At 41.1% G+C, this 26892-nt stretch overlaps 1 protein-coding gene across 3 annotated transcripts in view; it reads right to left on the bottom strand.

Annotated features, from left to right (window-relative positions):
- Nucleotides 1–26892, bottom strand: part of CREB5 (cAMP responsive element binding protein 5) — a 454493-nt gene that overhangs the window by 251679 nt on the left and 175922 nt on the right. For all 3 annotated transcript variants that reach the window (XM_037836968.1, XM_037836966.1, XM_037836967.1), the window contains exon 5: nucleotides 4702–4874. In XM_037836968.1, the coding sequence (XP_037692896.1) occupies nucleotides 4702–4874 (173 nt within the window). The remainder of the gene's footprint in view (nucleotides 1–4701; nucleotides 4875–26892) is intronic.

Raw genomic sequence — 26892 nt, 5'->3', positions numbered from 1 at the left:
TGCTTTCACAGTATTTCATATGAATTTCTGACTAAATACTAGATTTATACTACCTAGGTACAGTCCCATGCAAGTAGGGTTTATGAGCAAATGCCTAATAGCTACATATCACATGGATATCTATGTGTCAAGACTAAAATCGGTGTAAAATCTGGGAGGTGTTTCACACATAAATGGCTTCATATATGCGTGCTGTTAGACATATTTCCAGGTTTCCTGACGTACTAGGCCCATCCATTACCTTAACCAGAATATCCCTCAATGGGCCAGATAGCCTCTACCCAAATACTAGCCTTGGAATGAACATCTCTATATTCTGATATTAGACACATAACATTTCCAGTGTAAACAAATACTGTCAAATAATTTTCACCAGTACTCTAATGGGTTTACATATTTGCCCATTCCCTACAGAGAATTAAAAAGCAGGAAGAAAATTTGTAGACTATTTTGGCAGTGCCTCCCAAATACCTGCCAGAATTCACTACTGATGTGCATTTTTTAGAATTCCACTTTTAACACCATTGTTTTCCTGAAGAATAAACATGAATTGCCTATTATCATTTACCCTGTAGAGAACAGTAGACATCTTTAGGAAAGCCATGTTCTATTAATATTACAGCCAACTACTCAACCGATTATTGGCTGTGGCAAAAAATGTCTAATGGGAGAAAAGAGACAGAGAAAGAGAGAGAAAATGTGCTACCTGCCTATCCACCATGTTTCCCAGGCTTTGCTGACTAGATTCTGAATGAATGAGCCTATACGTGACATCTAATAAAAATGACTAGGGTAGAGATACTGTTTGGAATCTGCCACGTATTTTGGTTCAAGGCTCAATCGATCTCATCTAAATTTAACACATGCTTGTTTTCTGTCTCACTCATCTCCCCCATACCCTATACTCTTTTCCATCTGGGAAACTTATCTCCTAAAATGTTACCATCAATCAGCCAAAGACACTCTTCCCGACAGAGCGTCTGCCAGTTTGACTAAGCACAAGTAGTCACTAGTTTGAGGATGCCTCCCACACTCTCTAGAGCCATATGTTTTTCTAGCCTGCCTAACCACACAAGTGCAATTTGGGATATTTATACTTACCTCCAGTTTCTATTGGGATAATAGCACTACTTTTACAGAATTTGGTATGGGGCTATGAGTTGAGATGTATATAGTGGAAGTTGCCCATGTTGCTTATCTACCTACTTCTAACACAATATCTGGATTTTTGTATTCCTACACCCATTTCATTCTGCTTTGGCCCAGTGCCTGCTCGGTAAGTGTAAAAATCAAACGCTCATAAGGATGCACACACTTTTTCCCCCAAACATTCCTTGATAACCTGCTGTCTCTCCTATTTTTCCAAACTTTATGTCAACATCACTCCCAATACACTGAAGCCTTCAAGCTACAGCATGAAAGGAGAGGGACAGAAAAGAGAGCAAAAGGAAGGCTGGCAATGGAAGTCAAAGCTCTGGGAGAAGGGATGGAAAGAAGGGGAGAAGGAGACAGGCGGCCTCCTCTCTCACAAAGTTCTAGCCGTGAACACACCCAGTGACTGCAGCAAAAAAAGCCCCATGCGTGGGCGCAGGTGGGTCCCAGCCTCCCTGGCTGGATGCAGCTTAAGCACTGAGCCTGAATGAAGACTTTCATTGCTGTTTGCTGTTTTTGTTGGCAAGTAGCCATGGCAAACATTTGCAGGTGGCTTGGCCAGATTTTGACACTTAAATATTTGAGGTTGTGATAAAAATCAGAATATTACTACAATATAGTTCTGTGCAGCCTCAAGAAAAAAAATAAAATAAAAAAGCTATCTGTAATTTGAAATGCTCATTTAAAGACACAGTCTCCAGAGGAAATTCATGTTTTAAAATAAGTACTCATTTCCTCTTTGCTGAGGGAAATAAAAGAGTAAACCATCTCCAAATTTTACCATCTAGAGTTTAATACCAAATCCACTGGTGAGATGGGTTGGGTTGTCCCTTGCTGAGCCCCCACAATGATCCGGGCAAGGTTTTGGATGGGTCACGTGGAAGAAATGGAAATGATAGCATGTGGAGGTTTGAATCAACATGGTAAGCATGACAGGGAGAATTTGAAGAAAAGAAACAGCCGCCCTCAAGCTTGGCAATGAGACAGAGTCCTAGAAGTGGCAATTATCTCCTTCAACACACCAGGAGAGACATACAAGACCCCAGGATGGGGAATAAATTGGAAGATGGAGTGGGTCAGGAGACATAATGTACCAGAAAAACACCCCCATCTATCCAAGCACAGTGACACAGCCTACAAATGTCACCCAAATGTCCAGCCCTGGACCAGCTGCATAAATTCTTGACCGAGTCAACACCCATCTTAGAATTTATTGCTAACCCTTAAAAGATTATTTCACAAAACCCAGCACTGTACTAACAATGGCTGAATAAGAGGGGCTGCCCCGAGAGGGTAGTTGGTGGGGGGTAGTGGGGAAGGCAGGAGAACTCCAGGGGGGAAAGAATGCTGTAAAAGTGCTAGTAAACTCTAGCACATTTTATATTTTTTCCCCCTTGAAAGAAAAGTAAAATAATTATAATTAGCTGGCCTAACTGTGAACTGTCTGCCCAAAGCCAAGCCACTACAGTGGAATCTCTTAAGAGATTCTCTTAAGAGAACCTCTGTATTTCTAAGAAACTCTTAAGATTTAGATGCTGTCTTTAATGAAACCACCCCACCCTCTTAGTATATTACAGGTTTTTGCTTTAGATTGTAGCAGCATTTGCTCCCATAGCCATTTGAGAAGAAAAGAAATCTTTAACAGAGACATTTGCTAATTTAGCCTTGGCTTCTTTGAACAAAGCCCAGCATTCAAACGGCCAGTTTAATTTTCTATTTCTTGAATGGGAAACCAACAGTACCCCATGGCAAACTCACAAAATAGTCATTACCTGCAATTCTTGTTAGTTAGGGTGGGTCTTCACATGTCACAACCCATCCTGATAGGCTGAGAAAAGTGAGAGAAAACGTATCCCTTCCTAGATAGAGCATGGTGCTGTTAAGGAGAAATAAGCCCATGTTCTCCCCAGTGCTCACTGTTGGTTGGAATTTCTACAGGCATTAAAATCAAAGTGAAAAAGAAACACCGAAAAACTGTGGGGCAGTTTCTAAAATTTTTAAAAAGTTACCATATTTAACAAACTGAATTCCAATGCATGCTGCAAACACAGCAAACTCTCCTTCTTAATCTAAATAGATTGGTCTGGGAATGGAGAGCAGCCAGTTCTCAGTAACCAGCAGTATAAATTTATCATAGCTCTTTGGCTTTAGTTATACCTTTTCTTCCTAAGAACCTGAGTGCTCTTAGATGTTTTATTTCATCTTAATTTCTCCTCTGGAGAGGTTGGAAAGAGCATACACGAGTCTCATTCTCACAATAAGGAAGCTGAGGCACTGAATGAATTGCATAAAGTCAGGAAATAAATCTGGAGAACTGAGATTAGAACGTAAAGTTCCAGTGTCCCCAAGGGTAAGGGACACATTGTCATTGTGGCCAGGATAGTTCTTCCAAGTGAGGGACAGGCATTTAAAACATTGGGTCCCACCTGTGGATTGCCTTAAGCATCCTCTAGTCCATGCAACAGCCACCCCCACACACCCCATCACCACCACCCCCACAAGCACACACACACTTCTGAACACTCCCTGGGGCTAGGGCAGTACGGCCACTGGTTGAGAACCTTGGTTGACCATCCTACCCCATTCCTGTGGTTTGTTAAATCCTTTCAAACCAGCCACATCACCCCAAGAACTTCCATTTTCCCTTACACTGACTTGACCAATGGTTCCACAGCAGTTTCCCTCAAACTTTAATGAGCATACCAACCACCTGGAGATCCCTGGTGATCTTGTTAAAATGCAGATTCTGAATCAGTAGGTCTGGGGTGGGACAAGAACCTCTGTATTTCTAAGAAACTCCTGGGTGAAGCCAAGGCTACTGGCCCTCAGATCACTCTCTGAGTAGTGAAGATCCAGAGCCATCATGATACCCAGAAGCGAGAGCTGTTTCTATCATATCGTAAGGGGTGTCTGGGATTCGATGGCAGGACCACTCCACCAATTTCTCTCTAGAGCTCAGGATTTCCTTTTAAAATAAATGAGTGGGAGAGAACCTGCTCTCTTTGTTTTACCTACTCCAGGAATGAGTATGGATTGATAAAGAGGAAGGAGAGAGCTAATAAGGAGGTGTCAACAAGGAAGAGAAACAGGGAAGAACAATGAGAAGGAGGACTGGAAATACCCAGAAGGCACAGATAATGGGCTTGATGGCCCCTTCAAAGGGAGAGACATATTCTGTTGGGGAAGGTGGCTGGCTGGTGAAACTTCCACCCACCATCATCAAGCATTTGTCCTGAGCACTACATTCAGGTCTCCACAACATCATGGTTTTTCCCATAGTCATTTTAAAGTTCACAAATCTTGACTGAAGAAACAATGACACAGAATGACTTGACTCTACCCCCAAAGTCCAGGATCACAAGATCTTCCACCAAACTGAGGCTCTCCTTCACATCATCAAAAACATCAAACTGAACTGTAAGCAATATCACACCATCAGGAATACCAACTTCTGTCTCATCCAATCTGAGTACCAGAAACAAGGAGAAAGTCCAAAACAATCCCTGAGCACCAGCCAGAACCCAGAGCCAGCAGAGGAGATCTCCTTACCCGATCTGGCGGTTGGTGGAAGGTGCCTGTGTGATGACAGAGCTGGACTGGGGAGATGGCATGGCTTGTTGAATCACAACGCTGGTGTCGTGGTTGGGCATCCGAGCGCTGCCGAGCTGGTGAGTCCCAGGCCCCGTCATGGCTCCACCAACTGTGTTATGCATTGAGATATTCTGCCCAGAGAAGACAGAGGAGAAAGGTCAGAAGAAGCTGATGCTTTATTCTACTCTCAAGCTCTCAAAGGCCGAAATTGGGAACCTGGTCATGTCAACTAAATGGAGAGTTATGGCTTCTGGCAAGGCTTGAGCCCATTCATCTTGTTATAATTAACAGCTCGAGGAGATGAAAAATAACTACTCATTCTTAGAGTAAAGCACATAGGAGAATACCTTGAAGTTACTAATCACTCTGCTGCCATTCTGGTGCGAGATTTACTGCAAGGACCTCTAGTACATATTTCCTCTGACTTGGTGTGATATATATTGCATTTGAAAATGATTTTTGTGGTAAGAACATAATTCCATGATGTAGTGAATAGCCGTTCTGCATCCTGCTTTGAATGATGAGCACTTGTTTATATTTTCTGTTTCAATTGCTCAGAGTGATCAACCATAAAAATTTTCCCAGAAGACTGCTACTTTCCCAAATCACAATCTGGGTGTTCATGACACAAGCTCATCAGCCTGTGAAATAAAGCTGGATAACTGGAATAGAGGATGGAGTTTTCTGGGACCCAGTGATCCCAGAGAGCAGGAACTACAACTATCCGCTGTGTTTCCATAAAACCAGTATCTAGCAATTTTATGGAATAATGAATGTGAAATAATGATTAGCATGTCAGTTTACCTGTTCACTGCCTTTTCCTGTAGAATCTGTAGTGTTTGCATTCACAACTCTATGCTCTTGTGCCCAGCACAGTAGGCATTCGGTAAGCATATGGTACATGAATAAACTAGCGAATGAACAAATCACTTAAGGGATCTAACATCATGTATTCATTTTCTGATGGATTGAGCAGAGGCTTCTTTGTTTAAAATTCAAAAGTAAGGTAAAATAAGCAAGATAAAGCTGGGTCTTCACAGGAAAGTCTCTAGGGCAACAAGAGAGAATTCACACTGAGGCAGAGAAGGGCTGATGATCAACACATTGGGCTGAAATATGAAACAGAAATTCAGAATCCAGTGAAGAAAGAGAAAGTGTGGAGCAAAGTGAAGAAAGAAACAGGTAGGGGCAGTAAGTGGGCCTCTGTAAACAGCCAAGTACAGCCCTACAGCCTAGAAGGTCAGGGAAATTCAGAGAGGTCAATTAGACAGTGGGTTGAGGATGGGAGGAAAAATGAAGTGTCACTAGCAATTTTCTAGGGGAAAATATATATCTGTCTGCGCTTTGGGGTTAGCAACGGAAAAAATAAATGTTACCCAGGAGAACTAGAAGTGGTTCTTTGAAGTTCTTCTGCAAAGAACAGGATTTCCTGCACTATGTGCTAAATGATGGTGATAACATGTATGGTATTTGGGGTGGCTATGTCCATTACATTGCACCTTTCCCAGGTTTCTGATTTCTAAATTCTGACCGCACCATTTGTCAAAAGTCCAGATGGAAACTGGGCACCTGGGCTTAGACTGTGGGCCGGCTGTGTCAGGGGATCCCAAATGCATGAACAGGCTTATATATATACACAGTCCAAAGGCTCCTCTTATATACTGACATGGGAAAATACTGTGGTTGGTTAAAGTAAGATGCAAGGAAATGGTAATTTTTGTTGGGGTGGCCGGCGGGGATAAACTTTAGTTTTTTACAGGGTCTAGAGATTTAGTCCAAAATAATAATGAAATAAAGATAATTGGGTTATTTAGTTTGAAAATGTCCCCTACAAACTTATTTCCACATGTCTTAATGAGGTCTTGATGAGATAAGCAATCAACAGGTACTATTGTTTTTCCATTAAATCCTCAAAGATACATAAAATTTTCCATCTTGCTCATAGTCACCTACTTTGCCAATAATAGATGCAAGGCTTGAAAAAAATTTCTGACTCTGGTTTTAGAATTACTTCCATTGTGCTTTACCAACAGAAGTTATTAACAAAGTTGTCCAATTTAATTTTTAAAACTGCAATCTTTAAATTCTCAAACAAGAATATAAAATGGATGACGAACTCTCAAGTCACCCTTGACACCTCTTTTCTATCACCTCCATAAGCAGTCCCCAAATCCTGCCAATTTACCCTAAGCATCCCTCGTCTCCTTCTACCTCGTTCCATCTTTCCTTCCATCACCCCACACCAAACCACACCACCATCTCCTTCCTGGACTACACAGTGATCTGCTACCTGGTCTCCTGTCACTCAACCTGGCTTCTCTTCCACCTCTTTCCCACATGACAGCCACATGCTATCTTTTCAAAATGCAAAGTTGATCACTTCACATGCAACTCCTCCTATACCCTCCACAGCTTCCTGTGGTTTAGAAGATACTGACAGCATTCTCTGCCTGACCTACAAGGTCTATGTGGGATCCTTTCTGCCTTTCCAGCTCAACTCACACCCCCTTCCTTCTTGCTCTCTGTGATTCATCCAGCCTCACTGGAATTTTCCTGCCCTCATACAGACCATGCTCCATTCCAGCACTGGGCCTTAAAACATGCTGTTTCTTCTGCCCCCAGTGCTCTTCCCCCGATTCCACCTTTAAATCTCAGGTAAGACATTAGTTGGGGAAGACCTCCCCAATGATTGGACACCATCTCCTCCTTTGTGGCACTTTTCACAATATCAATATCTGTTTCTCACTCTGGACTTGAAGCACGACGAAGGGAGGACTTAAATCTTATTTTATTTTCCATTGTGTCTTCAGTTCCTCGGTCAGTACCTGGAATGTAGTTGGTGCTCAATAATATTAATTAATGAATGGGTGACCTATAAAATATCATTCCTAGAATATCTGGCATGATGCAAACTTATCTTTATTTCCTGGGCAATTTCTGAGAGTACTAACTTCCTGTCTATTCACCTTGGAATCTGAAAGTATGCTCACAATAATACAGTTTTAGATGTTGGGATACTTAGTTCAATTACGGGCTGGAGAGATAGATTGGAACAGAATTAAGTTTATAACCACAAACATGATATCTAGATTGGAAAGTAAAGCCATTGAAAAATACGAAATGAGCCCTTGAAGGAAGGAAGATGACAAGAGGTTACCTCCAAACCTTTGACTACTTTGCAAAGCTTATGTGATGGCAAGAACCATTCTTTAGCTCCACCATGAAAATGAAGAAAAACTGGCTTCTGCTGTACCAGGAGAACTTGGTATTATTTCTTTAATGAAAAGCATGTTAAATAAGAGAAAGAAGGTACCCTCCCCCAAAAGTTGAAGAATCTCCTCTGAGAATCATTAAAAAATAATAAAAGCTACTATCTAGGAATACACATCCAAAGGAAAGGAAAGGACAGTGTCCTCCCCTGCCAACATTTTTAAATCCCCTCTTTGTCTTTGTGGTTCCTGAAAATTATATTCTAACACTTCAATAACCTCCTCTCTCCCCTCACAAAAAATCTTGCAAATGCTCCAGCCTCCTTCCCCCAGACCCGAAGAGTAATTTGAAAACATTTTAGGAAAAAAGCACTCAAGCAAAGCATTTCCATTTCACATTAAGAGAAGACAAATTTTTTCTTTAAGTGTTACGTAGTGACTCAAACATGAAATTATTTTCTGAGTTCATGTTTTCCCAATTATGGGTTCAAAACCTGTCTTCATTGGCAAAAGAATGGTATTTTACCTCCGGATAAATTAAAGATAGTCATTCTTTGTGTTTTTGAAACTGGATATCCTGTTGAGTTGTTTTTGATAGTACAGGTGGGTACATTTGGAACTGGTGAAACAATGTCACCTAAATAGTGCATGGATGTCAAAATGAAGGGAAAGATCTGAGGTGTTCCTCGAAGCTCAGCCTTTGGCCCTTTCTTGTTCGACATTTTTATCAACAGCTTGGATAAAGATGTAAAAGTCATGCTTGTCAAATATGCAGTTGACACAAAGTTGGGCGGCATAGCTAATGTTCTGGACAGAAGAATCAGGTTTTAGTTGAGCCAACTGTGTGATCTGGCTTCCAAAAATGCTAACATAAATCTAGGTTGTTTTAGGAGAAGTGCAATGTCCAGATCAAGGAAGTAATTATTTCACTGTAGAGCACGTCGGACTGACCACATTTGGCCACCACATTTTAAGGGGGAAATTGACAAATAGGAGGGAATGAAAGCAATGAAGGGATCCAAAACACATCATAGGAAGAACGGTAGAAGAATCATGAAATATTTAGTCTGAAGAGGAGAAGACTTAGAGGGTCATGCTAACTACCTTCAAATATTTGCATAATTAGACATAGTCGATGTTGCTTCAAGGGGCATAATTTCAAAAAATGGAATAATGATACTAAAAGACAATAATAAGTACAATTTAAGTACCTATTTTGAACCAGGCACGATGGTAGATGCTTTATAAACCACGTCTCCAGTCCTCACAGTGAGCCTATGAGGTAGGCATTATTATTCTCAGTTTAAGATGAGAAAAAGAGTTTTTCTACTTGCAACCAATAATACCACATCATTCACCTTCATCCCCCTCACTCATTATGGGTTGATGTTCTAAAGACACAGATTTCAGCTTTTTCCAGGAACCATTTACTAATGTATAGAGATACCCAAAGACTAACGAACTGCCTTGTTAGGAACTGAGCTTCCGGCATTGGAGTTCAGCCAGCAGAGACTGGTGGCCATCTGTCAAGGATTTCACCAAGGGTCTCCTGCTTCAGGAGGGAGATGCACCAGATGATCTCCAAGGACTCTCCTTTCACTAAAATTCTCTCATTTATGATACATGGTTCATACTTTGGTTCAAATGTTTGTAAATGATTAGCAATGTGTGGTAACGTTGAAAATATGCTGGCTTAAGCGTTAGGAGGTCGTTTCTAGTCCAGTCTCTCTATCCGTCCTTGTAGCCATGTTCCCTGGATAAATCACTCAACCCCCTGGGTTCATTAGCCTCATTGTTAAAAAGGAGGGGGTTGGATCATATGGTCTCCATGATCTTTTTCAGCTCTGATACTCCCCAAGTCTTTTCCTATGTTACATTTTATGAGACATTAAATATCCAAACAGAGTTTTTAGACTCTGATTCCTGGGCCCACAAATGCTGATTTTTCTTCATAGCCATAACCTTTGTAGAAGTGAGCCTCCTAAAATTACAGCTTTCCTGCAGACCCAAAGGATTACAATTCAAGAAACTGATATACAAAAAGTGGAATTTCTCAACCATCAAAGAAGAAAGATTCACAGACAAGCTATCTTAACTTAAATCATTCCCTCTCTGTTCCAGTTCCTTAGCAAGTCCTTTGTCTTCTTTGTCTTCTTCCTCCCTTCATATCCTGCAATCCCTTCCTCTCCCTTCATGGTAGTTTTCAGACATAAAGGCTGTGAATGGAATGAGAATAAGGGGGATAATGAGTCTTGATTGCATACTCACTAAGCTTGAGGTAGAGTGGTAATTGTCATTCTGCATGCATGGGCTTGGAATACAATATGCAAAAAAACAAAAAAAAAAAAAACAAAAAACCACAACCTAATGTATAAGAATATATGATAATTTCAGGGTGTGGTACTGAAGGATGCAGGAAAGTGGACCACAAATGAAAATGAAGGTTGAAGTGTACAGGTAAAATGATGTTGATTCCCATAAGCCCCAAAACATTATCTTCAAATCTATATTCCATCTAACTGCCAAGGTGTGGAAAGTTTATGGGTTTCTCAATAAAGAGCCAGGGTCATCCCAACACGCGTTTACAGGTTGAATTGTGCAATCTTGGAATTGTCTGCATTTTAATGATGCCCGGGCAGTTATGAAGACTTTCAGAAGTTCCCAGATGTAAACATCCATGAACTGAATCTAGAAGATGTCCAAGTCATTCACAAAATAATGAAGTATCTAACTTTCTGGAAGCTCATAGACCTGATGGAGGTATGGGAAGGAGTCTAGAGGGTCTTGATGTCTCCTTGCTGGTGCCCTCGGGAGCTGGCATACCAGTTCAGGTATTTTGGACCTTACTAGAAGGCAGTCTACTATGTGACTGAGGGTTCGGTGAGATATTAAGAGGGGACATTGGGCAGGAGGGAACAGGAGGGGCTTGATTCAGGCTGCCTGTCTCTCCATAGCATTCTCCTTAGCATAATCACACGATGCAGGAGAGACAACATCAGAAACCATCTCAGTAACCTCTGTACGAGAGGAAGGCAGATGGGGGCACAGGATTCTGGGAAAACTCCAGCCTTGATACATACACTTAAATTCTGCTTTTCCAGAGTTTGCTACTTACCCCTGGAGAATTCTAGGAGGCACCACGATACAGAGGGAAAACATGAGCATTGGAATCAGCCAAACCTGGGTTCAAGTTTGCATCTGCTCTATACCAACTAGGGAATGTTATTTAAGTTCTCTGAGCTGGACTCACCTCATCTTTAGAATGGAGATAATAATCTAAAGTCAGAAAATCAAGTGAGATGACATATGTTGAGGGTCCATCCCAGTATCTGATATCTGTCATAGACTATATACACTTAACAAATGTTTACTTCTTTCCTCTTAGGAAAGTATACAATGTGAAGCTCAGGGAGGAAAGGCCCATTCTAGAAAGGGTACTACACAGGACTGACATTAATAGAAATAATATTAATAACAACAAACTCCTATACAGCCTTACTCATTTGCTCCTTATATCAGTATATGAGATAGGTAAAATAGTATCCCCATTTTACAGATGAGGAAACTGAGGCACAGAGAGGTTAAGTGACTTCCCCAAAGTCACACAGCCAGTAAGTGGAGGGGGCTAGGTCTCAGAAACATACAGTTTGGCTTCAAAGTCCAGGCTCTTAATCACTAAACCATATTGCCTCTACATACTGGCTATAAAAATATTTTCTTGTGGAAAGTGGCATGACAAAAAATAAAGCATGCCTGATGTCCTCTTTATGAACATTAAAAGAAGTGATTAATTAATGTTGTTTCATGATCCTAAGAATTACATTTCCAGTATATCTGTCATGCCATTAACTGGGATCAATGTCATCACCACCAACTTCACACCTGAAAAAGTCTGGAATACGCCATTAGTTCATTTCAAAATGATTGATTAATGTTCCTGTCTTAAGGTCAGGTTGCCTAAGCAGGCATTTCTAGAATGAACAGGGCAGATTAGGATTGGGGGGTATAACTGGAGTTCAAAAAGTGCTGGATGCTTTTATCAAATTACCAAAAAAAGGCGGGGGTGGGGTGGTGGTGCAACCCTCACTCACCCGCTCTTTGATGTTATTTCCCCTTCCTCAAGGATTCTGAGAGCTCAGAGAAAGCCTGAGAGAGAAAGAGAGATCTTTTCTCCGATGTTCAGATGAAATTAAACTTCCCAGGCAACTTTCCTCCAAACTGAGGGAAGACGCTGTGCTGGGTAGAAAGGCAGCTCTCACTCCCATTAAACCGTCAGCCGGCCTTAGCCCACTCACCCAAGTGTCCAGGAAGCAGACAGCATCCCAAAGTGAGATGCTAGACTTGAGTCTGTAACATACTGAACAATGAGATCCGTCCGACTGACCTGTGCTCTCCTCCCATCCCCAGGACCTCCGTCATTCTTTCTAATATTGGGTTTTAGGCTACAGAGCCCTGAACCATCCCTATGAGCATTTTACAGCTATTCATTTAGTATTGTAGTAAAATGCTCAAGACAATAACTGTCTTCTCAGCACCCACTCTTAATTGTGAGAAACAGTTTTCAGGCTTCCCTCACAGCTCCTGCCCATTCCTGTTCCACTTCTCAGTGCCTTGGAATGTCCATATCTCCATTCTCCTCTCTGACTTTATTTACGGTTGCTTCTGCTAAATATAATCATATGGGTTAAAGAGGAGGAAAATGTCCTACTTCTTTCAGGTTACTGAAAGTGAGCACATTGCTGTAGTTGATGCATTGACAGGTACCTGGAGGTTAGAAGCTGGTCTAACACCACTGAAAATGACATTATTGTACTCACTCCTCACTGGTAAGATTCCTCATTTCTCATGAATCTCTTTTCATGGCACCAGCCAACTTAAAAACTTCTGTTGGCCACCCACTACCTCCTACGTATGCCTTTGCATTGACTTGAGCCTTTTATAATCTGGTTCTGACCAGTCTTTCCCACATCATCAACTGGCATCCCATCCTCCCTACTGCCTCCTCCACCACTCACATGCACAAACCTCGATGTTCCTGACTATCCCATACCATCTCGTACCTACCTGTTCTTCACCTTTGTATGTACTATTTCCTCATTGGGGAATAATTTCACAACCAACTCGTTCTTCAAAATCCAGCTCAGCTGTCCCTTCCTTGGCACAGCCTTCCCCCCACTCCTGGAGTACACTCCAGGTAGTTGTACTCTTCTCTGTGCCCCCACAGTGCTCTGTTCATCTCTCCATTAGAAAGCCTGCCTTACTCCCATGAATGTTTTCTCTTCCAGACTCGGAGCAAGGAGTATACTGTATTCATCAGGGAACAACCATTGTCTTCTTCCGTGACATGCACTGGGTAGATAAGCAATACATTTAATTATTCAAGCGCATAAATGTGTGATCTTTAGCAAGTTTCTTAGCTTCTCTGTGCTTCAGTTTTCTCATTTATTGAATAAGGATAACCTTACCTTGTAAGGTTTTTATAAAGATTAAATTAGGTAATAATACAAGCACAGCACTTAATGCAGTGTTGAACGCCTTTAGTGCCCAATAAATGTCAGTAGCGAGCATTATAGTTATTGCTATTGTCATCATTATTACCAAAGCTAACACCATTTCTCCACTTGGTAGAATCAATTAACTACTCTTTCATCCTCCATTTATTACATACATACTTCTTTCAAAGCTCCTATAACACATTAGTATACTTATTTATTTTTACGGTCAGTCTTCCCCTTCTAGCTATGAACACTTTGAGGACAAGGGCAGGGTCTGATGTCATGTCATTGTCCTCAGTGCCTGGCACAAAGATGTCTGTTGGGTGCATTTGTAGAAATGTGTAGCTTGTGCTGTGGAAAAATAAAAAAAAGGAAAAGCAAGCATTCTCCTAGAAGGGAAAATGAAAACTTTAGAGGGAATATGGAAAGGTAGGGAAAGAAGGGATGAAAAACAAATTAACCTGAAAAAATATAGATGCACAATAGAAACAAAGAAAGACATATCTAGGGTTGGTTATGCCACGATGTGACAGGCAAAGGGCTAGACAACAGGTCTGTGTTTTCACCCCCAGCTCTACCATTAAGTACATGATCTTGCTTAACTTCTCCAGTCTTGATTTTGTCTTTATAATGATTCCCACTATCTATCCTTTCTTCACTCCCCCTACTAGCTCCTGAGTTTCATCTCCTCCTATTCTGGTCACAAAGCAGCTTCCTATTGTTCTTCTGGCTTCCAATCAATCCTTTTTGTCCCTCCCAGACCACTCCAGACCCCACTGCCCAATTAATTGGTATAAAGCATCCCCTCCTTAATGGCACTCCTCAGCTCAAAAATCTCCTGTAGCTCTCCATTGCCTGTAAAACTAAAACCCACACACAGCCTTGCCTTCAAGGCTTTACATATCCAGCCCCATCTCCTACTACTATCCCCTTTGCTACCCCCTGTGCTAGCCCTGCACTCCCACCACACAGGTCTACCCACGACACAACCCATGAATTTGAATTCTTACCTTCACACCTTTGCATGTGCATTCCCTGGGTCTGGAATTCCCTCTTTTACTCTCCACCTAGCTAAACTCCCCACACAGTCCTTGGGAACCCAGTTCCTTGCACATTTCCAATCATTTCCCATTGGCTTGGCCTGCCTTTTTTCCCATTGCTTAGGAAGGCCTATCTTGTCTCACTTCAGTCAGTGGTCCTGGTTTGACTTGACCAGACACACGGCCAATTGGAGGAGCCTGCTGAGCTGTGCTCTGGCCTCTGTGTGTTGATAGGACCTATAAGGACTCAAATCAGCAAATGGTATCTCTTTGTATTAGGATCTCAGGCTTAGAGATGGTGATGTGCCTTGGCTTAGACAAGAAGAAATTCTATCCCCCTAGGCAATACATTTGTTGACTGCTCAATGGTATTTTCTCAAGTACAAAATGAGGGTAATACACCCTTGTCTTCTTTGCCCTATGAAGTTAAGATACAGTAATGGTTTGAAAAGAGCTTTAATAACATACATCTTCCCCCACAGCCCTGCTGTTCCTTCCTCTGACATCCTCCCATTCTTTGAATGACTACCTTCTCTCTTCCTTTTGGGTTCTTCTTAAATGCCACCTCTTCAAAGAGGCCTCCCTGACCTCTCTAGCCAAAAGACAGCTCCCTGTTATTTTTCTATCTCCGTTCCCTGATCATTTCCTTTATAGCATATTAAACAAAGTGCAACTGTTTTCATTACTATTTCCAGTTCACTATACTATAAATCCAGGAAGGAAGGGACAGTGCCTATCTTGTTTTCTCTATCACTAGCTCCTAGCTCAGTGCCTGGCACAGAACTGGATGACCAGTGGTTGAATGGAAAAATGCATGATCATTTCTGAGGTGATGATATGGGAATAAAGAGCAATCGATATACAATTTCTTCTTGTCAAAGCCAGGGTACATCACCAACTCTAAGCTGAGATCCTAATACAAAGAGATACCATTTGCTGATTTGAGTCCTCATAAGTCCTAACAACACACAGAGGCCAGAGCACAGCTCAGCAGGCTCCTCAAATTGGCCATGTGTCTGGTCAACCCAAACCAGAGCCACTGATTAAAGTGAGGCAGGATGGACCTTCCTAAGCAACAGGAAAGCAGGCAGGCAAAACCACAGGGAAGTGACTGGAAATGTATGAGGAACTGGGGTCCCGAGGCCTGTTGGGGGAAGGCCAACTGAGGTGGTAATAAAGGTTTTACCAAGCGCTCACATCTGGGTAGCATGGGGAAGAAAGGGATCTTTAAAATCATGGAACGGAAAAATTGGAATATAGGCTGTAAGCTTTACCTCAATGGCAAAGTTCTTGAACTTGATAACTGTGATTAAGGTGGTTACATAAGTATGTTTGTTCTTAGGAAATGTACATGGAAGTATTCTGTGTTCAGAGAGCATGATGTACACAACCTATGGCAAGTGTTTACAAACTGATAAATATATAGATAGATAATGAATAATATAGCAAATGTGGCAAAATGTTAAAATTGTTGGATCTGAGTATGGGGGAGGGCAGTATGTGGAGCTCTCGGTATGAGTTCTATATTATTTTTGCAACTGTTCTGTAAGTTTGAAATTATTCCAAAATAAAAAGTTTACGGAAAAAAAAAATCAAGAAAGGGTAGCTGAGACGTAATCCTGAGAACCTGGAATAGCAGTGCAACAGGCAAAAGATCCATTCTAGAATTACTAAACAAATCTCTCTCCCTTCCTTACCGGAAAATGTAACGTTACTAAAAATAAGAGCTTATATAAAATGACCACAGGGATGACAGGGTTCTAGTTCTCCAGCATTTCAGAGAATCAAATGCCTGCTTAATGACCAGAAATATAAACGAAGCAGTCTCTTTAAAGCTGCTAACAATGCACTACAGATCCAGAAGAGACCCCCTCTTCCCTTTCCCTTCCCCAAGCCCCCCTTACTCGGCTGCTCTTCTCTCCTGGCAAAAAGAGCTATAGGGTAGGGCAGGCCGACCAAGTGGAAGCTGCTTGAAAACTCCCTTGCCTGGAGCATTGGCTGGGCATCTGCCTTCCCCAATATTTGGCAATGTTATGCTCTTAATATAAGACAGAAATGTGATCTTCAGTGGGAAGGAAAATGTGCTACAAGGTACACTCACTCCTCCTGGAAAACAATAGAGAATGAGAGACTTGCACCTCATTTGCTTCTGGTGGAACCTGTCAGGTAGCTCTCCATAAATGGTCTGGCTCTGTAAATTACTTAGTACCTTGCAAACCTAACTTATTGCCAGGCTGTTCTAATAATCAATACTAACTAAGCAGCAGACTCCTTTCCTGAGAAGTGGCCATTTTACTGGAGGACAAGTATCCCTGAATCGCCTTTTCTTCTAACCAAAGTGAGCCACAGCTACTGTTATTTGTTCATTCCTAGAGGAAAAACCAAACTAACAGAAGAAACAGACGAGAGGTTTGTGCTGTCTCGACAAAACCTTAATATAAAGAAATAACATTTTTCTCTTAGCCATAGCATACCAAATAATACTTGTCATGAGGCATAGAGGATGCTGGCCACAACTGGACATGACAATTCCCAAAGAAATTTCTGCAAATCCTGTTTGAATTTTAAGAACAAATTAAATACATTTCTCCAGGCACCAACTTGGGGTCTCTGGATCCTTAAGGGTCCAGAGAAGTGCAATGGGAGTCAATGAGATAGTTTTCATTTTTACAGTGCTTTAAAGGTACATCCAAAAGTCTGCATGATATCCCCTATGACCACTCTGACCTCATTTCCTACTACCCTTTACCCTATTCATTCTGTTCCTGCCACGCGCTGACCTCCTTGATATCCTGCCAACACACAGGGCCTTGGCACCAGCCGTTCCCCCAGACTGGAAGGTTCCTTCCCATCCAGCCTCACCGCTCACTCCCTCACCTCTTCCAAGTGTTTGCTCATATGTAACCTTGCAATGAGGCTGGGGTATGAGGCTTGAGCATCCTATTTAAACTTGAAAATTTAAAATTAAAGCTCTGCCTCCTTGATTCCATTTTCCCCTATTTTATCCACCTTTTCCCATTCCTCCCTCATTTATCCCAGTCCAATAGCACCTGATCTCTATCCTGAAAACAAGAATTCTAGAAAATTACATAGAAGACCTAATGGTCTATTTTTAATAAAATCATCAAAGACCTCTTTTATTATTTTTCCCCCTTAGACCTTGTATTTTTAAAGGTGCTTCTCTAAACGTCACAGATTCACTTTCCTATACAATCACCTGCCTCTTGAAACCTTCACATCCCTTAATTTCTGAAATCTCAGCTCAATTTCACTCCCTTGTACCATCAGATTCTACTGTTTCACGGCGCTGATAAAATTCCAATCAAACAGAAAGAAAGTGAAGCGTTAGTCAACCTGGGCAGGCTTACTGCAGATAGCTGTACAATTTCAACGGGAGGGTTTGACTACTTTATCACTTAGGGCCCAGCAGGGACCAGATGGCACACCCGAATTGAGTAATTTGAGGAGTAGGCAGAGTGCAGGGAAAGGGAAACCACAAGGGCCGGGTGCAGTTCCCTAAGGCTTGTTTCAGCAGGGACCTGTTAGCAGTCTATGGCTTGTGGGAGTGAGAGAAAGGAGAGGGTAGCAGAACCATGAAACAGAGAGAGGCCTGTGTGGAGAGGGTGCCCTAGCTATGACCCTTGGTCAAAAGAGGCAGCTACCCAAAGGAGCTGGAGCAATACATATCCCAGGTTCCCTCTCCCCTCTAGCAAACCTCCTGTGGCACCCCATGGCCCCTGGCCAAAACCCAATCAGAAGCCACAGGGCAAAGGTGCCATTTAATGCCACACGTACAGCTCAGCCTTCAGGGCAGGGAGCAGGGTGGAGAAGGGGGACAGGGAGAATGGGCCTGGATGGACAATTGTAAAATAGCTCAACTATGTTTTTTTTTTCTTTAATTTTTGCATTATTTTTATTTTACAAACAATATATTTTCATTAGAGAAAATTTACACTAAAAAAATATGTGGGAAGGAAAGAAAAATCACCCATCATCCTAAGATGCAGAAAAAAACTAACAATTTACTCTCTCTTTCCAGATATTTTCTGTATACACATATTTAGAATAGTATGCATATGTACATTATGACATTCAAGGGACCCCAAAAGATGGGAGACCCCAGGTTTGGATCCAGGACATATTTTCTAACCCCCACCACAACTAAAAGAAGTTATCAGCATCCTTTCTCCAGATTTTAAACCATCTAAGGGCAGGATTGTCACTTTGCCCAGGCCCTCCATAAATCATGATTGCATTGATAAAACAACAGCGAGCAGAGCGAAGACATGCCCCATCCCATGAGATGCCCACAGTAACCCAGTTCCACCCCACAAAGATGAGCCTGTACAGGCAGAACTCCTCTGAACCCACTTACACACCCTGAAAACAAGGCCTCAAGTTAAGGCCATAGTTTCCTATTTGTCTACATTCCTCCCGGTGAAACAATTGTGCTTGGAATAAGAATGGCTTTATAGGTGGGAGTCACAGAGAGAAGAATGTGGCACCTAGTGCTTATGTACCATAAAGCCACTACAGCACTGAGCTCAATTTTTTCCACCAAAGTTATTGGATGGAGGAAAGTAGGTACATTTCAAAGCTGTATGTTCTATCCTAGAAAGTCAGGATTTATGGGTTTGCTTGCTAAGCAGAAGTGCTAATGCCAGTGCAATATTTGTATTTAGATTCTCTCCCCCTACAGCCTCTCACCCTATAACACCAGTCTGAAGGTCCCTGGTCTTCAGTAACTTAACAGTCTATGATCTTCCATCTCTGAGCTCCTTTCATCCTACTGTGTCACTACTGACAACTTCAAGATGACACAAATTTACTGATTATTTGATAGACTAAGAAATAAGATTTCTAAACCTAAAATAAAGATAAGACAAATTTTAGGAGAGTCAGACCCAGGTAAAAACACACTCATATTGCTGAAATTTATAGTGAGTGAGTCCTTGGACAAACATTCTTATATCTTCCCCTTTGCACTGATGCACATGTCCTTCTGTAGATGTCTGACCTTTGGCCACAGATTTTTTATGTATTTGAATGTTGTCACGTTACTTCAAAAGAAACCCAATTGCAGACCTATGTGTAAAGAAACATGTGTTTAGACATCTTTTCACACCTATATAGTTTAATAATCACTTTACAAAACAATTTCCGAAATCCCTATAAATGAACTTAGGAATGTAAACCTGCCCTAAAAAGTCAAATAAGGCCTCAATAGGAAAAGCCTTTTTAAAGGTTTATAATCATTGGTAGAAGGCATATTTGGGGCAAAAGATGAGCCATAAACTGTTTGAATTTCTTATATCATCTTCATCCTGGTTAAGCAGTTTTACTACAAAGACCTATCTGATCCTTAGTTTCTATGTTTGTGCAGAGGGAATCCAGGGCCTGACAGGCTAAACACCTATCTTTTCTAGCAAAAGAGGCGCACATTTGGGACAAACTTTCTAAACCACGTGCATGCACACCCTCACAGCTGCTCAGGATTTCTAAGACAAGAAAGAGGCCTCTAGTGCACTGAGCTCTAGCACCTGCTGAACAAATCAAGTAGAGGCCGAGGAATGGGGAGGAATCCTCAGGCCAGTGATGGAAGGAGGAGGGCAGAGTGCTTACCATCTTTTATCTTAATTTTTGTGACATGAGCCAATTATATCTAGTCAATGTGCCTTCTAACTACTAGTGTAGATAAACAATGAAAGATTTCCCTTGTATTCAAGCCTTTCCCCAAGTCGATTTCCCTCCTCGGCTCACTTATGTTAAACAGCAGACAGATTCAAAGGTAGCATACAATAGAGCTTGTGGCACGCTCAGCCAAATAGTTGCTTAAAAACCTGGAAAAACCCTTTGGGCTTCAGTAAGAGGCTGTGGCTAATGGCTGACCCTGTGAATAAGCATGGTGGGATGGAAAAGGACCCTGTTCTTCAGTGTGTGTAACCAAAGGGATGTTGATCAGCAGAGTTACAAAGTCTTTAATACGCAGGATTTAATTGTTAGGTTGTGGAAGTAACTTAGGAAAATGAAAAAGAACTAAGAAAAACTAGATCTATTGTATTTAAAATAAAGCAGTGGAAGCTGGGACAGTGAAAAGGAGGACAGAAGTTATCTCCACTCTCATCAGGAACAGAGACAGGACTTTCTATGGATTAAAAATAAAACAGGAGACCAGCTTGGATGCAGTCAGGGAAGACAGAAGAAACTGCAAGTTTGGGGTAAAGGTTTTATTTTAGGAAACATATAAAAGTACCTGCTCTCAGATTTGGAGTTGAAAGAGAGCATAAAAAGCCTTGGATCCAACTCCCTGATTTTACAGAGATCAGGGCTCCAAAGAGGTGATGTGATCAGCCCAGGGACCTATGTCTATGTGGAGATAGAAACGGACTAGAATCCAGGTCTCTTGACTCCTAATTCAGTGCTCTTTTTGCTACGAGTAATTCTATAGAGTTTATATCTGTGAAGTGAAAAGAACAGCTATCTCGTGATGACATTTGGACCTCAATGCGTTGGATCAATAAGGCAATAGTTTCTTCGTGTGAATGAGAAAAGCTGAAGGGTACTTAAAAGAGGCAGGAATTAGGGTCAAGTCTAGCAGATGACCGTCTCCATGGCATCACCATTAGAGGTCTGGAGTCAAGGGAGAGGATTTCTCTTTGACAGCCACCGGCCTTCAGGTCCTGCCAGCCCCCACCTGCTGACTGGGAGCTTGGACTACAAAAGACTCTTAATTACAGTGGAAGGTACATACTTAGAGCTTCCCCAAAGCACACCACAGTCAGAACACTGAGTCCTAGTCAGTTGCTTAAGGTATTTTCTCAAACACACACACACACACACACACACACACACACACACACACACACACACACACAGCAAAGAGCTGCTTTTGTTCTGACAATTCTCCCTCACACTTAAAGTGCCCAGCACAATTAGGGTCATTTACTCTGTGCACTCTGGGATAATGTTCTGATAAAAAAAACTTAAGCTGCAAAGTGTGGCTGCAGGGACAGGAAAACACTATTGCCTCTATGGTTTCATATACAGATTGTGTCATACTTAATGCTGAAATCATAAACTATATAGTTTTACCCCCTCCAAGCTGCCTATTGTGCGCTTATAAACAGGAACCTGGCAGCATGTCAGGGGTGCAAATTGATTTCCTTTCCCAAATAAAATTTTAAAAAGCAAATAAACAAGGTTATGTTGACTAATGAAACATTACATGCCAGGCTGGGGAGAATTCTTTTAAAATGTATTTTCTTGTGCAAAGGCAACACAAAGCATCCATAAAAGGCTCTTTCATAAACAACATGTTTACACAAAAATGCATTACTTGAAAGAAAGGAAAAGCTATGGTGTATCTCCCATGATACATGGGGAGCGGGAAGTCCTGCAGTGCTACAAAATGTGGAAATTAATCGAAGCTGCTTAGAAAAAGGATGAAGTTGTTCTTGATCAGAAAAGTTTTGGATCATAGTAATTTTATAATTTATCATAAAGGCTTAAGTAGTACATTCCTAGAGGAATGAAGAAAGCTGGAAGAGAAAACTGAATCACACCCACCATGCTCAGAGATGATATATGAATAGCTGACCTGGCTGACTGGCATCAATGGAAACATCCCCTGGAGAGTGGCCCATTTCCCAGCAGAGATGTCTAGACCAGCTAGAAGCAGTTTTAGTAAGCCAATGCATAAGAAATGCTTCTTGGATCTTGCCAACCTCACACTTCACCACAGAGAATTAATTTCAACCCAGCCCTAGAACCAAAGCCATCTCAAGTGAACTGTGAGGCCCAGACCAAATAATCCTGCATCCTCTTTTTCTTTCTCCCATCTTCCCAATACCCTTCTGCTGATAGAATCAGGTAGCATGAATCCTGGTCCTCTGATGAACAGATGAAGTCATGAGACAACATGACCTGTAGTCAGAAGGACAGGATCAAAAGGTGGAGAGGCAGTCTCAGGACTGTGCAGGAGAGAGCTCAACAGTTGCTGGCTAAAGATAGTATAGGAACAGAGGACATTTTGCAAGTTGTCTTGAATCCTGGTGATGCATCCTTCTCTCCCAGGCACTGCCTGTCATCAGGAAATGGTATCATGTACCAGAAACCAAAGGCACAGGGTGGAAATTCTCCATAATCTCAGTATGGCTCTGATGATAACAAAAGGAAAAGAAACCCTACTCAGGAGCTTTTGTTCAGGCTTAAAATTTAACTTACACAACAAAGATACTAGGGCTAATAAGCAAATTTAGCAAAAACCATCCAAAAATCAGTTGTGTTTCTATATACTACTAATGAACAATCTGAAGAAGAAATCAAGAAAAAATTCCATTTACAATAGCAACTAAAAGACTTAAATATCTAGGAATAAATCTAATCAAGGATGCAAAGGACTCAAACACAGAAAACTATAAAACACTGCTAAAAGAAATCAAAGACCTAAATAAATGGAAGGATATTCCTTATTCATGGATTAGAAGACTAAATATTATTAAGATGACAATTCTACTCAAAGCAATTTACAGATTCAACAGAATACCAATTAAAATTCTTACTGCCTTCTTTGCAGAAATGGAAAAGCCAATCATGAAATATATATGGAAGGGAAGGGGGTCCTGAATACCTGAAATCATCTTGAAAAATAGGAATGAAGTTGGAGGAATCACAATTCCTGATATTAAACCTTATTACAAAGCCACAGAAATCAAAACAGCATGGTACTGGCACAAGAACAGATATATAGACCAATGGAATCAAACTGAGTGTTCAGAAATTAACCCTCACATTAATGGCCAACTGATTTTTGACAAAGATTGCAGGTCCACTCAGTTGGGAAAGGACAGTCTCTTCAAAAATGGTGCCGCGAGAACTGGATCTCCATTGGCAAAAGAATGAAGGTGGATCCCTACCTCACATGATATGCAGAAATCAACTCAAAACGGATCAAAGACCTAAATATAAGAACCATTAAATCCCTAGAAAAAAACATAGGGAAGTATCTTCAGCACCTTGTGTTAGGCAATGGTTTCTTAGAGTTTACACCCAAAGCACAAACAACGAAAGAAAAAAAAGTAGATAAATGGAACCTCACCAAAGTTAAAAATGTTTGCACCTCAAAGGACTTTATCATGAAAGTAAAATGGCAACCCACACAATGGGAGAAAATATTTGGAAACCACATATCTGATAAGGGTTTAATATTCAGAATATATAAAGAAATCCTACAACTCAACAACAAAAAACCAAACAACCCAATTAAAAAATGGGCAAAAGACTTGATTAGACATTTATCTAAGGAGGATATGCAAGTGGATAGATAGCACACGAAAAGATGCTCAACATCTTAGGGAAATTCAAATCAAATCCACAATGAGATACCATTTCACACCCACTAGAATGGTTACTATTTAAAAAAACAAAATTACAAGTGTTGGAGAGGATGTGAAAAAATGGGAACCCTCTTACATTGTCCTTGGTAATGTTAAATGGTGCAGCCACTGTGGAAGACCATTTGACAGTTCCTCTGAAAGTTAAATATAGAATTACCATATGACCCAGCAATCACACTTCTGGGTACATACCCAAAAGAATTGAAAGCAGGGACTCAAACAGATATTTGCACACTGATGTTCATAGTAGTGCTATTCACAATTGCCAGAAGATAGAAGCAACCCAAGTGTCCATCAACTGATGAATGGATAAACAGAATGTGGTTATACACACAATGGAATATTAATCAGCCACAAAAATGAATGAACTTCTTACACATGCAACAACATGAATGAACTCAGAAGACACTGTGTTGAGTGAAACAGGTACAAAAGGACAAATATTTTATGATCTCCCTGATATGAAATAATTAGAATAAGCAAGTTCACAGAGTCAGAAACTAGAATATAGATTTCCAGAGGCCAGGGTGGGGGTATGGAATGGGGAGTTAATGCTTAAATTGTTTGGAGTTTCTATTTGGTATTATGGAAAAATTTTGGTAATAGATGGTGGTGATGGTAGCACACTGTAATGTTATTAACAACACTGAATTACACATTTGAATGTGGCTAAAAGGGGAAATTTTAGATTTTATACATGTTACTAGAATAAAAATTTTAAAAATCCATGGAACTGTACTACACAAACACTGAACCTTAAAGTAAATTATGGACTATAGTTAATAGTACACTTACATAAATATTCTTTCATCAGTTGTGACAAATGTACCACACTAATGCAAGGTGTTAATAATAGGGTGGTATATGGGAACTCTATACCTTAAGTATAATTTTTCTCTAAACCTACAACTTCTTTAATAGTAAGGAGAAAGAGGGAAAAATAATTCAGCTAGTGGAAGAGTAATTAGAAAGAAAGAAGCAAACACTCAGATATCATGCAGGTAACCCGAGGTTCTGCAGACCGGAAGTCCCCGCCCTCAGAGCGCTTTAGTGGTGTTCTGAGGTGACAGGGTGTGAAGTCTGGGGGATGCACCAGGGCTTAAGACCGGAAGTTCTCCCCTTCTTCCTCCCCCGACTCAACAGGCAACCTTGATCAGGTCTCTGGGCCATTCAGAACTTTGTTTTTTCCACCACTTTTAAATAACAGGCAAATACTGTCAGCCTAATGGTTGTGATGATTAATGAGGTAACATTTGTAAAATGCCAAGAGCTTTCCAAAAGAGCACAAATGCAAATACTTTAGACCAAATACTCTGGGTAATAGTTAAAACACAAGAAGTGTTAGTCACCAGTTGGCTGAGGATATGAACTGGGAAGGAACTGCAGAAGGGGTGTGTCTTGTGGAAGAATTTGACCAGGGTCGGGGGACATCAGGCAAAGGAAAGAGAAGGAGAGAGAAGCTTTGAAGCTTGCAAAATGTGAAATCTGGATTACTCTGCTTCCAAAAGAGGCCATTAACTTTTAAAAATCTGTACCCTTTTCAAAACACCCAAGATAATTTAATTACCCAAATTCTTCTTCTATACACATAATCCTATGGGGTATAATCCAATGTTTGAGAGTAAATTCTTTGAAACTTTTGTTCTTATCCCAAGAAAATGACACACCATGACTGTGGTGGCCATGTACCGTATGCTTTTGACCATTAACTTTACTTACCCCATTTTCAGTGGAAGTGGAAGAGTCAAATTAATCTTTGGCAAATTTGATAGATGTGTTTCTCAGCAAATCCACATGAACACTCAAAAAGTAATTATCCCCTAAAGCTTGTTGTGCTTCTATGTACATTTGACATCAACTAAAGACTCCTGCCACTTTGTTTTTATCTGAAGTTAAAACCTCGGGGTGATACTCCAAGTGCTGCTTTAGATTATAAAGTCTTAACAGCCCCTTGCTCTAGGGCACTGTGTTTATTGATGCTATGTAAGCAATTTACAGTCCCTTAATAGCGCATTCACCACAATGTTACAGTGTTTAACCTGTTAAATTATATTTAGAGCTTCAGGGAAAATTACATCATTGGCTTCACTAGCATGGGTTATTGATACCATGCAGGAGCCATGGCAAGGTCCACCTGACTGGGGACAGTGACAGGACATTTTACGAGCTGGAGTCAAAGGTGGAGTGCAAAATTCGAGCAAGAAGCTGAGGAAGTAAGGAACTGATGAGAGAAATGGAAAGGGAGGGTGTTGGGGGGAAAGGAGTTATAGGAGAGAGAAGGGACAAAGTAAGCAGGGTCAGTATCTTATAGTCATTTATTAAATTGTAAGGCAAAAAAGTTGCCAATGATGGCCATTTTGATTCTTATTTAAGCCACCTCCACAACAGGGCAGTGTTCTTACTCTCATTCTCCCTGCCCATTAGGAAAACATCCTGGATCCAGGGATCTGGGAAACGACATTGACCTTCAGCTGCTTTAGCCACTCATCCAGTGGACTTGGCATTTAGTTCCTCAGGGCTGAAATATTCCAAGGGAAATATTGGAAATGTGAAGAGGAGGAGGAGGGGACAGAAGAGGAGGAGGAGGGGGAGGAAAGAAGAGGAGGAGGGGGAACAGGGGGAGGTAGAAAAGCAAGAAGAAGAGGAAGATAAGGAAGAAGAAAAAGAAGAAAAAGGAGAAGAAGAAGAAGAAATTTTATTAGAATAAAGAGAAACATAAAGTAAGGATAAAACATTATTGAGCCTGATGCTTGGTGATGTCATGTGACTTCTTCAGAAAAGCAGCCAAAGGTCCGGGTATTAAAATCCACGGAAAGCCTGGAGAACAGGCATGTGAAGCCAACCAAGTGGCTGATGTATTCTGGAGTCTCAGTTCATGTGACCTCTGCTGGCTCGCTAAAGGTTTGAAGCAAGCCATGAGAAATGACAAGTACTGCAGTGTGTAACCTCTACAAGAAAACAACATTTTCTCTTTTCCCATATGTAGTCTCCACACTAGGTTTCTCATGCT

Source organism: Choloepus didactylus, chromosome 5, assembly GCF_015220235.1.
Source record: "Choloepus didactylus isolate mChoDid1 chromosome 5, mChoDid1.pri, whole genome shotgun sequence".
Classification (NCBI taxonomy): Eukaryota; Metazoa; Chordata; class Mammalia; order Pilosa; family Megalonychidae; genus Choloepus; species Choloepus didactylus.
Note: the sequence above shows the minus strand (reverse complement) of the source record. Positions and strands in the feature narration are given on the sequence as shown.